The sequence below is a fragment of the Sorex araneus genome, chromosome 11 (assembly GCF_027595985.1).
Source record: "Sorex araneus isolate mSorAra2 chromosome 11, mSorAra2.pri, whole genome shotgun sequence".
NCBI lineage: Eukaryota > Metazoa > Chordata > Mammalia > Eulipotyphla > Soricidae > Sorex > Sorex araneus.
Window position 1 is genome coordinate 48,968,315 of NC_073312.1, and position 15,872 is coordinate 48,984,186.

General features: G+C 64.0%; 1 protein-coding gene across 3 annotated transcripts; it reads left to right on the plus strand.

The window, feature by feature from the left end:
- The first annotated feature begins 1,953 nt into the window (after positions 1-1,953).
- On the plus strand, positions 1,954-15,445 carry ZDHHC8 (zinc finger DHHC-type palmitoyltransferase 8). 3 transcript variants are annotated; one of them, XR_008627052.1, is made up of 12 exons: positions 1,954-2,255; positions 7,652-7,773; positions 7,942-8,099; positions 8,244-8,416; positions 8,592-8,694; positions 8,983-9,074; positions 9,250-9,391; positions 9,595-9,715; positions 9,785-9,894; positions 10,913-11,889; positions 12,840-13,480; positions 14,509-14,646. XR_008627052.1 is itself a non-coding variant. In XM_055118913.1 (11 exons), exons 1-11 carry the CDS (start codon positions 2,152-2,154, stop codon positions 14,732-14,734), a joined length of 2,328 nt encoding a protein of 775 aa, XP_054974888.1. In that variant the 5' UTR covers positions 1,954-2,151; the 3' UTR covers positions 14,735-15,445. The 3 variants fall into 3 exon arrangements, 2 of the variants coding, with proteins under 2 accessions (XP_054974888.1, XP_054974889.1); XM_055118913.1 differs by lacking the exon at positions 12,840-13,480 and having other exon boundaries at positions 14,509-15,445; XM_055118914.1 differs by lacking the exon at positions 14,509-14,646 and having other exon boundaries at positions 12,840-13,922.
- Positions 15,446-15,872: the final 427 nt, after the last annotated feature.

Here is a 15,872-nt window from a genome sequence, read left to right on the forward strand (position 1 = left end):
AGGTAAGCTAGGGTTGAGGCCCTAATGATCTTCAGGATGGAGTGAGAGAATTTCTTTTTGAGCCTGGCAAGCTGGGAAAGCTTTTGCTTTGCTTTCCCCTGGGATTCTTTTTTTTTTTTTTTTTTTTTTGCTTTTTGGGTCACACCTGGTGATGCACAGGGGTTACTCCTGGCGGTGCTCAGGGGACCATATGGGTTGCTGGGAATCGAACCCAGGTCTGCCGCGTGCAAGGCAAACGCCCTACCCGCTGTGCTATTGCTCCAGCCCCATCTGCTGGGATTCTAACCCCTTGGGGAGAGGCCCCTGGGCAGTGGCTCCTCAGCAATAGAGAATATTGGTGGTTCCTGCATCAGTGCAGTCCCAGGAGCTGACAAGGGAGACGTTGGGCCCTTTGTATCCCAAAACTAGTGTGGAACACTTGTGGATCAGCAGTCTTGCCCTGCATCCCTCCTTGGTAGTTTGGGGTTCTGCTTCCCCAGAGATTTCCTGAGAATCTTTTGGTGGGAATTTTCTGATTTGTTTTTGGACCACCCCTGGTGATGCTCAGGGGTTACTCCTGGAAGTGCATGGGGGACCAAATGGGATGCTGGGGATTGGACCCAGGTTGAGTGCATGCAAGGCAAGGGCCCTCCCAACTACCTTCTCCTGCCCCAGTTCTGCTGGGAATTTGCTTGTCCCAACTGTGACCAGAGGACTCTTGGGGCCCCTCTGCTAGAAGGATCAGAGCTAGAACGGTGGGAGACTGGCAAGAGTATTCTTGCCTGGGGTCCCCGTTTATGAAGTCCCTGGTCCCGTGGCCGCCTCCTGAGTACTGGGCAGCTTGGGCCGAGTTCAAGGGTATGTGCTTGAAGGTAACAGGCAGGGTCTGCTGTTAGCTCACCTTTGTGCTGAGACCTGCAGTAGTTACCTGTCCCCTATGCTAGACCATTCCCCCCTCCCCCAGGCTCCCCAAGGGCAGAGACTTAGAGGAGCACGTGAAAGAAAACGCATCACCATTTCTATGATGAGCTATATGAAGTTTCAGCCCCCAGCTTGCCCTCCCAGAGGAGCTGAGACTTCCCAAGGCGCTGGTCCAAAGAGGGACTTCCCAGACAGGAAGTCTCAGCGCTAGGCCCTGGGGGTGCTGCTGGGCCACTTGGGCTTCTGGCCACAGGAGCAGATGCCTGTGCCTCAAAGGGTTTCTCACCTGGGAGGAGGCTAGTGGGTCTCCCAGTAAAAGGCATCTTGCAGCTGCTGGGAAGAAGCTTTAGCTGGCCCACAATGGGAGCACTGGAGCTTGGCTGAGGTCTGGCCGCAGAGAGGGTGGCCAGCAAGACAGACCAGCAGATTCTGGCTGTGACCCCAGCACTGGGTGGCCTTGGGTCCACCTTAAGCGGCGGCTGCAGCACCAGGCACTGGGTGGGATTTCCTGCCGGAGGGGCTTCCCGCCAACCTATCCCCGGCAGGAGCAGGCTGCCCGGTGCTTCCCGAGGGAACCCCGCCCTGGCGCGGGGAGGACGCGGACTTGCCTGGCCGCCCCTGGGGCTCCGACCCACACCAGCAGGACAGGGAAGGCCCAGCCCCCTGCACGTCGCGGTCCAGCTGTGCAGATTTAGTAGAGTGGGCGGGGAATAAGCGACCAAGTGTCCCTGCAGTGTCACACTCATCCGCCCCCTCCAGAGTGCCAGGGGAACTCCAAACGCAGGGGTCCGGCCTGCCCGGGATCTGCGTGGAACAGGCCGGCCGCTCGCGCCGAGGTGCTGAAGGACAGATCGGTGCCAGCAGAGGCCCCGGCCCAGACACCCGGGCCTTCAGGGTGGGAGCAAGCGCGGGTGGCGTTCCCCGTGAGGCCCCCCCCCCCAGGAGGAGGGCGTGGGCGCTCAGGGCGCGTGCGTGATCCCGGGGCGGGGCCGGGCGCGGCGGCGGCGGCGAGGCCCCGCCCCCCGCCAGGCCCCCGGCCCGGCCCCCTAGCCGCCTGGTCCACCTTAAGGGGCGCGCTGACATCAGCGCGCCGCCGCTGCCCGTGGGGTGGGATTTCCTCCTCCTCCTCCTCCGCCGCCGCCGCCGCCGCTGCTGCCGCGGGTCCTGCGCCGCGATCAGCCTGCCCGGCCCGACCCCGGCCGGCCCCGCCCGCCCGGCCCCGGGGAGGGATGCGGCGGCGCGGTGCCCAGGATGCCCCGCAGCCCCGGGACGCGCCTCAAACCCGCCAAGTACATCCCGGTGGCCACGGCCGCCGCGCTGCTGGTCGGTTCCAGCACCCTGTTCTTCGTGTTCACGTGAGTCCGCCGCGTCGCCGGGGGGCACGGAAGGGGTAGCGGCCAGGGACAGCGCGGGCACAGCCGGGGGCACTGGGGAGCAGGGACCGGGGCAGGCTCCAGGGCTGTGAGCAGGGGAAGTGCTAAGCCCTGGCTGAGGCCGAAGGCCCGAGTGTGCTCGACTTGCTACTCTGCAGACAGGTGAGTGCTGGGTGCGAGATGGGAGTGTGCCAGGCCAGCCCTGGGTGGAGGCACTGCCCAGGGTGGAGCTGCCAGGGCCCGCCGGCTACCCACAGCCCCTAGCCCTCCCCAGGAGCAGCTCCGGGGGTGGCTCTTGGGTTCCCTCCAGTCTGTCCAGCTTGGGGCCTCTGCCAAGTTGTTCCCAAGTCCGTGTGGCCTGGCCAGGCGGCCACATGCCCGCCCTATAGCCAGCCGACACTGGCCTGGCAGTGCCCTCCGCCCTCCCTGACCTTCCTCTCAGGAAGGCTGGGTGGTCACAGCTGGAGGGCCCAGTCCAGGCCACACCCAGGGCCAGCAGCCCTGGTGAACTCTGGGACATTAAGACAGAAGGCAAGCCCAAACTTCACCTGGGACATGGGCTGCCTCTTGCCCACCCGGTGTTGCCATAGTGTGCTGAAGACAGGGCCCCCTCTCCACCTTGATTGCCCCAAACCCCTCAGGGCTCTTTTTGGCATGAGGGGTACCTGCCAATCCCCTTAACCCCCGTTTCAGCCTTGCAGATAAGCCTAAAGCCAAAACAGCCTAGGTGACCCCCACCTCCCATGGGCCTGTGGGGCCTGTGCCCCCTGCCCAGGTGCTAACCCACCAGCGTACATGAGCCTGGAGAAGGGGTGGGCAGGAACCAGCCTGGCTTCAGCAAGAGCGAGGGTGGCTGCCATGTGGACGGGGTGTCTGTGTTGGACGCCTGTGGGGGCCGGGGCTGGTGGGCGCCACAGGCTGCCAAGATGCGTTTAGAAGAGGCCGATGTGGATGGGCTTATTCCTGGCTCCGATGAGCAGGCAGGTTCTTGCCACTCAGACACCATGAGTTATGGGGCAGAGAAAGGGACAACTGTGTAGTGAGCTAAGGCCCTCCAAGAGGTCTTCAGTCCTGGCACTCTGCCCCTGGCCTCCTGGTCTCCACTTGTCCCTCTCCATTTCTCATGCCTCTGGGACATGGCTTTCTTCTGGTCTGTAATGAGTAGTGCCTGTTCTCTATGGAGAACTTGTGGAATAAGAATAAGGAACAAAATAGGAAAACATCAGACCATCCCCACCCCAGAGAGTGACCCGGGCTCACCTGCACCTCACCCCCAGCTGCTTCTCCGAAGTCCTAGCCCTTCCTGGGCCCTCAGCCCCGCTGAACTTCCCCATAGCACCAGGCCCATGGGGCCTGTCTTCCTGCCTGTTTCCAATCCATAGCTGGGTTCTGCGTTCAGGGACCCTGGTCCTGCCAGGTGTGCCTCTTCCTACCCTGTGTGGGGCTGTCTCTCTGCACACATTGGTGCTAGCAGGCCCTGTGACAGGATCGAGGCCCAGGTGTGGTGAACTGGGGGCCATGGCCATGCCAAGGCCACTTTCTAGGGGTCAGATGCCAGCCAGGCTCGTCCTGCCCCCATCCCTGATTCACTGAGTTCCTCTGAGGGAGCTGGGTGCTCAAGCAGGGCTCCGCAGGGAAGACCAGGCCCATTCGTGTCCCCCAGTTTGCTAATTGGGGCACACTGGGGCTGGGTGATTCCCCTTTGGGGTCTGGCCTTTCGTCACTGAGCACCCACTCTTCAGCCTGGTTTCTGGGCCCAGACCTGCGGCAGACTCAGACACAGCTGCTCCAGCCCTTGGGGAGTCCTCGGAGCCCCCATCATGGGATCCCTGTCTGGAAGTAGGAATGGGGTGGCATGTGCCACCGGGCAGATACCCAGTGTTCCTTCGCTTCCAAGAAACCTCCCTATGTCCTGGTGGGGCCTTTTCCTTTGGGGCCCACAAGCCCTCCATAGTCAGCCTTAGGGCCAGGCTGTGGCAGTGCTGGGAACAGGCCACAGGGGGTTGTCAGCCAGCCTGGTGCTCCTCCCTTTCCCTCTTCCCAGAGCCACTTTGCAGAGCGACAGGGACCCTGTGATCGTCAGAGTCAGGGCTACTGGCGGGTACCAACCCCAGCTGCTGGGCAGGGTCTGTGGCCAGTCCCCACAAAGGACCTGAGCACTTCCCACACTCAGAGTCCCAGACACGTCTCAGGGAGCCGCTGGGGAAGAAAAAGCCCGGAGCTCGGCCAGACTGCAGTGGGCCCCTCTGGCAGCGGCCCCTGGGGAGGGGCCCCTGGGGGTGGAGCTCACTGGGAGCCCTTGCCAGCACTGGAGCAGGCGGCTGGCCCCTGGGGCCTCATTTTCCCCATCTGCTCGGCGTCTGCACCGATCTGATGGGCGGGTACAAGCTCCTCAGGGCCAGAGGCACCCAGTGGCCCGAGGAGCATGGGGTAGCTTAGTCCCTCCGGCCCACATGCCCCTGCTAGTGAGAGCTCCTCTCCCACCGTGTTAATGAAGAGCCCATTTAAATGAAAACGGCTGAGTTAAAATTTTCCGTTCCGCTTTTAGCTGCGGCGAGCATGCAGCCCCTGCAGAGCCCTCCACCGGCACTGGGGTGGCATCTCCCCCGCTGCCCAGGCAGGGCTCGGGGCGTCAGCCCTAGTGTGGCCCTGCTGCTTGGGAGGAGGGGGCTGGACAGAGAGGAGCCTTGGGACGTGGAATCTGGGGCACCCGGCCCGCCAACTCCCTGGGGTCCAACGTGTGTCTGCAGCCAGCAGGGGGTGTTAGGGCTGGCCTGGAGTGCTCCAGCCCGTGTGGGAACGGGGTGCTATCTCCTTAAGTAGGGCCCCCCCTAAAGGCTTGGGGAGCACTGGGAAGTGCTGCCTGCCTTCACGAGCCTGGCCTGCTTGCTGCAGAGCCCACCAAGGCAGAGGGACCCCCAGGGAGGTCAGCTAGAGCTGACGGCTCTAGCCTCCAGCCAGAGGTGGCTAGAGCTGGGTTGGATGGGCAGGTCAGGAGCATGTACATGGGCAAGGGTGCATGTGTGCCGGGTTGGGGCTGTCATGTCTGTGTGCCTGAGTGTGCACACCTGTGTGCCTATGTTCATAGCCATGGAGCATTCACACATGTTCCGTGTCCAAGTACACATACCTCAGAGCAGGCGGGCCTGCAGGATGAGCCCACAGTGCACACACATGCCAGAGCAGGTTCATGTGTGCATGTGTGTTCCTGCGTGCTATCGCTGGGGTGTGTGTCTGTGTTTATGCCAGTGTGCTCATTCCTCTGTCTCCTCCCTGCTTGCACGCTTTTCCAGGTGGCTGGGTTCCCCGCGCAGGCAGTCTTAGCCCTCGAGCCTGTCCTTGTGAGGCAGGAGCGGTCTGTGATACGTGTTCAGGTGCTAGCAGAGGGTGGGGAGGGAATGCATGGGACTGACTGATCCTGAATCCGAGACAAAGCTGGGGATGTAGGGACAGTGGGCACGGAAGGGGTCAGTGGCCAGGTCCCCATCTAGGAGCCTGAGACCCCCAAGCCACCCAATACCAACTAAGGCCCTCTCTGCCTGAGCCTGGTAGATGCAGCCCAGGCGTGCTGGTCGGGCCTGGACAGAGGCCGCCGCATGCCTCACTACAGGTGTTGCCCATCACAGTACAGGTTTCCAGATGTGCCCTGTTGTCACGCGGTTGCAGCTCCCACCCCCGCCCTGGGCATCTCCCTCACGGTCAAGGTCTGTCCCTGGGGCCTGGCTGAGAGCATGGAGCAGCCCCCAAGGCCGGCCCCTGCCCTTCATTCTGTGTCATGGGCGGCACAACCCGGGCAATGGAGAGGGTCCACTGGGCTGCGTTGGTGAGCAACGGACTCTCTGGATTGATCGTAGTGATGGGCAAGACCCACACTCCGGATTCTCCCCGAGTCCAGCCCCCAGTGCCGGAGTCTGCGTGTTGCCGCCGCGCCCCTGCTCCCCTCTGCCCAGGATTCCCGCAGGTGCATCAGGCTGCGCTTGCCTTGCCGCGCTGCGTCTCGCGATTGAAACCGGGGCCCTGCGTGTCTGCACTGCACACACTGCAGCCGGCCCCTCCCAGAAGGGGCTGGGGAAAGTGACCTAGTGTCTGAGCTGCGCCTGGGGGCTCCCCTCGCCCCAGCTGCTGGGCACACCTCAGGTGGCTCTCACCTGCCTGCCCTCCCTGGCTTACTGGGCACTCCCTGTCGCCGTGTTGAATGACAGCGAGTAGGCGGCCACGAACCAGGCGTAGCACCACCCCGGTCCCGGCATGCAGCGTGGGCGGGGAGCCAGGTATCCACCATGGTGTGTCTCGACCGCTCGGGTCGGGATGCCAGAGCCGAGGGAACCCAGGCCTGTGGGTCCTGGCGAGGAGGCAGGGGTAGCTGGCTGCTCGCAGCCCGTGAGTGCTGTCGTGGGAAGTGGGATCTTTAAATAGCCTCTTGCTTCCCACTAAAAATAGCAAAGCTGCTGCCATGGAGGTGGTTGCCGGGGCGGCAGGGCTGGCTCGGGGCCAAGGCAGGCGTGGGCGCGCCAGCATAGCCAACACGGGCCCTGGGCACTGCTCACCTCACTGGTGGCCAGGATCACCCTGTCCTCACAGTCAGGGGCTGCTGTGGGGATTTCCCAGCTCTCTCCTCCCAGTCCTCAGAGCACCTGAGTGCCCCCACGTGGCCTCAGGAGCCAAGAGCTGTGGGAGAGAGGGGGAGTTGCTACCAGGACGGTCTCTGAGGAGCCAACTGGGTGACAGGGTCAAGCCAGGGGCCGCTGGCCATGTGCCTGAGGACTGGCAGATTCCCCGGGTCAGGCAGCGGCGAGCAGCCACCAGGACGTGTGGAAGATCTCCAGGGAGCCAGAAGGGGGCAAAGTGGAAAGAAGGGGACCCTGACCTGACACCCCACCCTCAGGAGCAGGAGTGATGCCTGCCATGAAGCCAGGGCAACTCAAATTCCAGACTTGCCCTGGTGAGACTCCCTGGACTCAGGACGGGTCTAAGGGAAGCTGAGGTTGGCCTGAGCTGGCCCATGGGGGTTTTCTCTGTCAGGCAGCCTCTGGGAAGTAAGGGCTCACCCTCCCATTTCTGGGCTCCTGGCTCCAGGATGTGGGGTAGTGGGGATGAGGTATCTTGTCAATGGGTTTTTCTAAATGGGGTGGCCTCAGGCCTCCAAACCTCTGGAAGCCTGAGTTTCTTCTCCTGGGGTGGCTGGGATCGGATGTGGCACAGCAGAGCCTACATGTATGCCACGTACAGCCCGTGGGTTGGGCAGAGATGGGTAGGTTCATGGTCAGCCTGTGGCAGGAGTGACCTCTTGTTGCCTCACCAAATACTGAGGTAACTTGAGGGTTCAGCCAACACATTGCATGTCCATGCCTACTGCCTCTGGCCCCACGGCCACACAGGTGTCCATGGTTGACCCGAGCGGTGTCCCCAGTCATTCCAGTCTACAATGGCATCATCTTCCTCTTTGTCCTGGCCAACTTCAGCATGGCCACCTTCATGGACCCCGGCGTCTTCCCCCGAGGTAGGGCTGAGGGCCAGGCCTTCTGCACTCTCACTCCTGTTCCAGTGTGAGTGGGTGGGAGAGCCTTGGGGTGCCAGGGGGCGGCCCGAGAGGCATGGAGGGGTGGCGGGGGACCGGGCAGGGACCTTCCTGCCAAGAAGACACTTTCCCCACCCCGCCCCACCGCAGCGGATGAGGACGAGGACAAGGAGGATGATTTCCGGGCCCCGCTGTACAAGAACGTGGATGTGCGGGGCATCCAGGTCCGCATGAAGTGGTGCGCCACCTGCCATTTCTACCGCCCGCCACGCTGCTCCCACTGCAGCGTCTGCGACAACTGTGTGGAGGTGACTGCCGTGCCCCACCCACTACACTGCCCGTCCCACCCCATCCACCCTGCCCCCTCCCCTCCCTCTGCACCCCGCCCACTCCTCTTCACCTCACCCAGTGCCCCCTCCCCCCATATGCCCTGACGCACTGCTCCTGCCCAGGACTTCGACCACCACTGTCCCTGGGTCAACAACTGCATCGGGCGCCGCAACTACCGCTATTTCTTCCTGTTTCTGCTGTCGCTCAGCGCACACATGGTGGGCGTGGTGGCCTTCGGCCTGGTCTACGTGTTGAACCACTCAGAGGGGCTGGGTGCCGCGCACACCACCATCACGTATCCTTGATTCGACCCCAGCGGGGGTGGGGGCAGGGGTGAGGATAGTGGCACTTGGCACAGGGTTGGTGGAGGCTGGGTAAGGGGTTCTGGAGCAGGGCTGGGAGTAAGGGGCCCGCCATTCCCCAGGCCCTTCCTAGCCCCTCACCCTGGGCCATTGGCCTTAACAGACCAGTATGGCTGTCATGTGTGTGGCCGGTCTCTTCTTCATTCCCGTCATCGGCCTCACCGGCTTCCACGTGGTGCTGGTCACTCGGGGACGCACCACCAACGAGCAGGTGTAAACCCTGGGGGCGCATAGAGGGGTGGGGGCAAAGGGGTCCCCATGGGTTGATGGGGGCCATGCGGGATTGAGGGAGGAGCTCCAGGAAGTGGAGTGGGGGTGGGGCCTGGGGGGTGCCCACACCTCCCTGCGCTGGCTCCTTCCTTTCTGTGCAAGGTGCCACTGCCACAGAGACAGATAGAGGCAGCCCCTCGACAGCCTCAGCTCTGCCTGCTCTGCCCTCTGCCCGCCTGGGCCTGGATCCTGGGTGCCAGGCTGGCTGAGGGGGGGCCCGTGTCCACAGGTGACAGGGAAGTTCCGAGGGGGCGTGAACCCCTTCACGCGCGGCTGCTATGGGAACGTCGAGCATGTGCTGTGCAGCCCCCTGGCACCCCGGTGAGGCCCGGGCGGGATGTTGGGGGGGGCAGCTCTGCTGGGTTTGGGGCGGGGGGCAGCGGCAGACCCTAAGCCCGGTCCACTTTTGCCCTTGGCAGGTGGGGCCGGCCCTGCCCTTGGGGTGTGTGTTCAGGCCAGGTGGCTCTGGCCACTGACCCCTGTGCCCCTGGTGCAGGTATGTGGTGGAGGCGCCCCGGCTGCCACTCGCGGCTCGCTTGAAGCCGCCCTTCTTCCGGCCAGAGCTGCTGGAGCGAGCTGCACCACTTAAGGTCAAACTTAGTGACAACGGGCTGAAGGCCAGTCTGGGCCGAAGCAAGGTGGGGACCTGGGGCTGAGGGAGGGCTGGAGGTGTGGGCCGGAGTCTTACAGGTGTGAAGCAGCTAGGCTGGAGGGGGCCTGGAAGTGGGAAGGGGGTTGTTTGGGGAACTGGGGGCAAGGGTCAAGATCATTGGGCAGCAGGGAGGTGCCCTCAGATAAGTTCCCAGCCCCCTTGCTCCCCACTGATCATGTCTTCTCCCAGTCTAAGGGCAGCCTGGACCGGCTGGATGAGAAACCGCTGGACCTTGGGCCACCCCTGCCCCCCAAGGTAGAGGCCGGCACATTCATCAGCGAGGGGCAGACTGCACGCCCTGGCAGTGCTGGTGAGGTGGGGACATCCGAGTGGGGGAGGGGCACGGCTCACCCCAGCCTGACTGCGGACATCTCCCCAGAGAGCGCCTTGTCGGCACAGAGGACCAACCCCCCTACGCCGGCTATGTACAAGTTCCGGCCCGCCTTCCCGACGGGTCCCAAGGCGCCCTTCTGCGGGCCAGGGGAGCAGGTGAGCAGGCCTTGGCCCCACCCCCAGGGGTGCCTCCTCGGGGCCCCTCCTCTCCTAGGGGGGCTTGGGAAGGACCCCACCAAGCTTAGAACCCCGTGGGGAAGCTGATCGGGCAGTTCTAGCCAACTCCCTCTGCTGGCAGTGCCCAGGTTTGGTAGGTGGCACCCCCGGGAGCATGTGTGCCAGATGCTTGGGATTCCACCACTGGGAATTCTATAAGGCCCACGGGAAGGCCTGGAAAGAATTTGAGATGGTTTGAAACAACTCATTTGTTTTCCTCGAGTCAAATACAATAACCACTCGGAGCTTTGGGCGCCCTGGAGGATGAGGGTTGAGGAGGATCCCCAAGTTCTGAGCTTTCCTTATCTCCCCACCTTCGGGGGGGGTTCCCCAGCCTCCTCCCTGGCCCCCCAGAGTGACCGATACAGTGGGGCCCAGCATGTGGGGGGACCAGTGCCTTCCGTGCCTGTCTCTCGAAGAGGCCTCCCTGGGCATCATGGGGTAACCCTGTCCCCTAGATGGCTGGCAGCCCTCCCTGGGCATGGTGGGATTTCCTTCCCTCCAGGCATTGGCCTGGGTCCCATTCACAGTTCCAGTGGGTTAGCTCCGGTCCTGGAGCTTATGTATGTCCCTCTGCTTAGCCCCATGGAGTTTGGAGGTTCTGCAGATTCTTGTCCCCAAGCCCTCATGCCTCGAGAGACCTTTCCTCTGATGCAGTGGTGCCCCTTGACAGGGCACGGGGGATCTTGAAGGCCAGCCTTGGCCTCAGGCAGTGCCTGCCCCAGGCAGCACCCAGGTGTGGGATGTCCAGAAAGCAGCCTTGGTCTTTGCTGGCTCTCAAGGGAGTCCACGGCAGAGCAGTCCTGCAGGGGAGGTGGAGGCTGCCGTCCACTCCCATCTCTTCTGTGGCTGATGGAGGTGTGGCTTGGCAAGGCGGAGGATGCCGCTGGGTACAGTTTGTTGCTCTGCCCCCTCCAGTGCCCCTGGGTTCCCACGTGGGTCCTCTCTCTGCCCGCAGGTGACTGACTCCCTGGCCCTGGGGGATGACAGCCTGGACTTCGAATCAGAGCCCAGCATGGACCTGGCCGAGTACTCGGCTGGTGGCCTGCGCTCCGCCTACCCGCCATCCCCGCCTCTCAGCGCCACTGACACCTTCTCCGGCGCCCTGCGCTCCCTGAGCCTCCGGGCCACTGGCCGTCGGGGCGGGGACCACGTGGCGCTGCAACCCCTGCGCTCTGAGGGTGGGCCCCCCACCCCGCACCGCAGCATCTTTGCCCCCCACGCGCTGCCCAACCGCAACGGTAGCCTCTCCTACGACAGCCTGCTCAGCCCCGGCTCGCCCGGCGGCCACGCCTGCCCGGCCCACCCGGTGGCCGGCTACCGCTCGCCCTACCTGCACCCGGGGCCGCCGGGCGACCCGCCGCGGCCCTCGCCCCGCAGCTTCAGCCCCGTGCTGGGCCCGCGGCCGCGGGAGCCCTCGCCCGTGCGCTACGACAACCTGTCCCGGACCATCATGGCCTCCATCCAGGAGCGCAAGGACCGGGAGGAGCGCGAGCGGCTGCTGCGCTCCCAGGCCGACTCGCTCTTTGGCGACTCGGGCGTGTACGAAGCGCCCAGCTCCTACAGCCTGCAGCAGGCCAGCCTGCTGTCGGAGGGGCCGCGGGGCCCCGCGCTGCGCTATGGCTCCCGAGACGACCTGGTGGCGGGGGCCGGCTTTGGGGGCGCCCGCAACCCCGCGCTGCAGACGTCGCTGTCCTCGCTGTCCAGCGCCGTGAGCCGGGCACCGCGGACCTCCTCCTCCTCCCTGCAGGCGGACCTGGCCAACAACAATGCCCCGGGGCCCCGGCCCGGCAGCGGCTCCCGCAGGTCGCCGGCGCGCCAGGGACCACCCTCCCCACCCAGCGCCCCCCGCTCGCCCTCCTATGCAGGCCCCAAGGCCGTCGCCTTCATCCACGCGGACCTCCAGGAGCCTCCACCCTCACTGGCCATGCAGAGGTGGGTGCTGCGGGCCTTCAGCCCCTGGGGGCAGCCTGGGCTTGGGGATTGCTGTGTGGCTGCCTGTGGGAGGTGGGCATGCTCTTTCCTGGCCTGAGGGCTCCAGGTAGCCAGTGCCCAGTGAGGATGCAATGGCCTGTCCTGTGGCCAGGGCAGTGTGGTTCTCACGAGCTTGGTGCTCCATGTCCTCCCCAAGCTGGGGCAGACCCAAACAATGGGGGGGGGCGGCTTCAGGGGCTTCTGTCCCAGGAAAGGGGGATCACTGTCCATGTCCAAGAGGCTGAGCTGCCCAGTGTCACGGTCCTGACCTCCAGTGAATACATAGCTCCCTAAAGGCAGAAATGGGGAAACTGAGGCCGGGTAGGCAGGCTGGTCAGGTGAGCCACTGAGGGTATTTGGCCCTGCTGCTCCTCTGGGTGGGATGCAGGTATGAGACTGACCAGCGCTATGTGCTGAGGCCCCTTTGCTGGGCACCCCAGAATCCTGGGGGCATCACCGCCGCTGTTTCAGGAGTGGCAGCTATGTGGTGAGTCAGGGACATGGAGGGAGGGGCTCTCACCCCCTTGGATGTTTGGGCAACATGGTCAGGAACCCACTTGGTCAGTGAGGGGTGGGAAGGAGCGCCAGAGCAAGGAGGAGACAGGGAAGAAGGCAAGAGAGTCACTGCAGAGCCACCCATCTGGGGTTCCCAGGACGGAATGAGGCCCAGAGTCCATGCCCGTGTCCTCGCCTCTCCGTGCTGGGGTCGGGGTGGGCAGGGCTGATGGCAGTTGTGACGTCAGTGTCTGTGACAGCACAGTCCCTGCCCCAGCTGGGCACTCTGCACAGGGCAGGGCTGCCCAGGGCTCTGTCTGTGTCTGTGCCATCTGTCCTGTCCCCTCTGCTGGCCTCTGTCCCACGTGGTCCCTCGTTCACCTTGTGCGTGCCTGTGTGTGCTTGTTTTGATGCAGGGACCACCCTCAGCTGAAGACCCCCCCAAGTAAGCTTAACGGGCAGTCCCCAGGCCTGGCCCGCCTGGGTCCCGCTGCTGGTCCCTCGGGGCCCCCCGCCAGCCCTGCCCGGCACACGCTCGTTAAGAAGGTGTCTGGCGTGGGCGGGACCACGTACGAGATCTCGGTGTGAGGACTGACCGCCACGCGTCCAATGTGGCACCACGATTGGACTCCCCTGCGGCAAGGCCCTCCCTCCAGACTTCACTGCCCAGGCCTGGTGCGGATCCGTCGGCAGGAGAGCGCCACCCGCCCCTCAGCCAGTCCTTCCCACTCCGCACCTCTGTCCACCCAGCGGTTCCCCTGGGTGTGGCCAGGCCAAGGGCTTCGGGATCTGGCAGTGCCCCGTGCCCTAGGCTGGGGCAGCTGGATATGTGCTGCATCTGCATGGAACTGCCCCTGTGTCCCCAAGGTGGTCACCAGCCCGTCCCCACCCACTGCCCTCCCAGAGGTCTCTGCGGCCCAGACACAGCTGCGGGCCTGCCACCTGGCTGCTCCTAACCCATTGCCTTTCAGGGACCCGTGGGAAGCCCGGAGCTTGGCCAGGCCGAGTCTTCTGCGGGGAGCCCAGCACGGCGGGAAGGACAGCCAGCCAGCTGGGGGTGGGGTCCCAGCTCTGTGTGTTCTGTCTTCCCAGCTGGTGGGGGGCGCATCCCCCTGTCTCTGTGCTGAGCTGCCCTGCCAGTGTCCCCTGTGTTCATGCTCGGGCCCCGCCGCTCCTGCCGCCAGGAAACTTGCTTTCATTCAAGCCTTAACCTCTGCTTTATGCTCTTGCGGGGGCAGGCGGGGGCTGGCATGGGACAGATGCCGCCCCGGGGGCCTTGTGCAACCAGAGGTCCCCTCCTTGCCAAACTGGAGATGCTTCAGCCACAGGCCACAGTCAGGGCCTGGCAGGGTTACCTGGGGAGCGGAGTGGGCTCCACGTTCCTCCTGGCGCCAGGGGCCTGAGAGTAAGCACACGGCAGCGTCCGCTTGCGTTGTGTCTGTTTTATGTTTTTATATCGACATCTATATATCTATAATTTTATTAAAAAAAGAAAAAGAGTCCTTTTGATCATTTCCTTGAACAGGGCCAGGGCTGTTCATGCCAGGGCTGGGACCCTGGGGATGGGAGACATGGGGGGGTCAGGCCTCAGGAGCATCAGTGGGGGCTCAGATGTTCCTGCCTCTGGGGCACTAATGAAGACTGGGAGATGGGGCTGGACAGTCCTTTTGCTGACAAGCATGAGGGTCCGCTGGGTCAGCAGCATCTGTGGTTTGGAGAAAGGCTGGGGCTGCAGCCACCCTGGAGGTCCCCAGCAACACGAGGGATGGAGACAGAAAAGGGGTTAAAGGGGTTGCATGTGGGACCACTCAATGGCTCCGAGCCTAGGGGTGCCCCTTCTAGGCCCTGTGACTACCCTTGCAGGTATCACCTCACCCACTCATCCTGCCACGGAGAGTGGGTGGGGGGCCAGGGCGGGGGGTTAAGGGGATGGCCGGGTGGGGGTTGCTGCAGGGTGGGCGCAGTATAAGGGGAGGGAAACTGGGCTTGGGTGCCAAGCTGGGCAGCCTTGTCCTGCGCTCACTTCCGCTGACCTCCTCCTTTCTGCTTCTCTCTCACGGGACGGATGGACACTGCGGCCCGCAGGGGGCGGATCAGCGCCTGCAGCCGTGGATGGGGGCGGCGTGGCCAGCCCCGGGGGCCCCCTGGCCTGCACCTGTGCCACCTTGGCTTCCCTGAGGACCACCCAACTCTGCGGGTGCCCTGGAGCCCTGCTGCTGGGGTACCCCCACGCGGGGCTGTCTGCCGCCTGCACTCCGCTGCCTCCAGCCTTTTCCCCAGCCTCGCAGGGCCTGAGAGAGACAGCAAGTAGGCAACTGCGGGGCCTGCCCCGGCCCAGCCCGTGATGCCAACCCTGGCTTGCAAGGCCAGGCTGCCACGGACCCCAACCCCCCGCTGTGGGGGTCCCTCCCTCTCCACCAGCCACACTTTGACTCCCAGCCCACAGGGTCCTGTGACCCTGTGTCCACCCACCTCAGGAAATCCCCAACCGCTGCAGGGTGCCAATAGTCCAGGCGGACTGCCCAGACCTGCTGGGACTAGCATGGCCTTCGGGGGTGATACCAGCCCCCTGTCCCTCTTGCCCAGCTAAGCACTTTAGAAGCCACTTTCTCCCCGGGGGGGCCCTGGCCTCTGTGGGGTGGGCTGTGGGGGGCCTCAGGTTGTCCCAGCAGGCCACTGCACTCTCCCCTTTCCCCTGCCCCCCCCATGAACAGATGCCTTAACTCCTGCTGGGGTGGGGGTCCTGTTGGCCTGTTGGTGGCTCTGCCCCAGCCACCCACCCTGGGCAGTCTTTGCTCTGTCTGTGCAGGGGTCAGAGGGGCACAGAGCTTCCGCTGCCTGCAGGCCCTAAGCCTGTTGAGCCTCTCCGCCTCTTTCCCTGGGGCAGGCAAGGTCCAAGTTTCCCCCCTTCCTGCCTGGCAGCAGCGGGCCCACGAGGGATGAGCTAGCTGCAGAGCCCCCCTTTACTGTTCCCAGCCCCAGTTCAATTAATGCTCAATAAAAATTTTGGTGTTTAACTCTGTAGCTCTGTCCACCACCATGGTCCTGCAAGGGCAGTTCCAAGAGGCTCTGCTAAGACGGGGACCCTGGGTCTGGGAATGGTAGGACTGGGGGAGGTTGGGGTGACTGGTGAGGGGGGTGGGGGGTGGCCCAGCTGGGGCGGGGCCTCATGAGGTGTGGGGTCAGTGGGTCACACCATCTGACCTCACAGTGGGCTCAGTTGCAGGAATGAGGTCTGAGGAATCCCTTGTATTTTTAACAGAGACCCCTTTAGACTGTTGTACAGGCTGGGGGTGGTCACCCAGAGGCGAATGGGGTGCGGCGTGGAGCACAGCCTGAGGGACCTCACAGTTAGATGGGAGTCTTGGGAGGCGGCCTCGCCCCTTGCGCGGAAACAAGCTCATAGACACCACTGTTTGTCACCGCTGTATGTCCAGCACAGGCCCCAC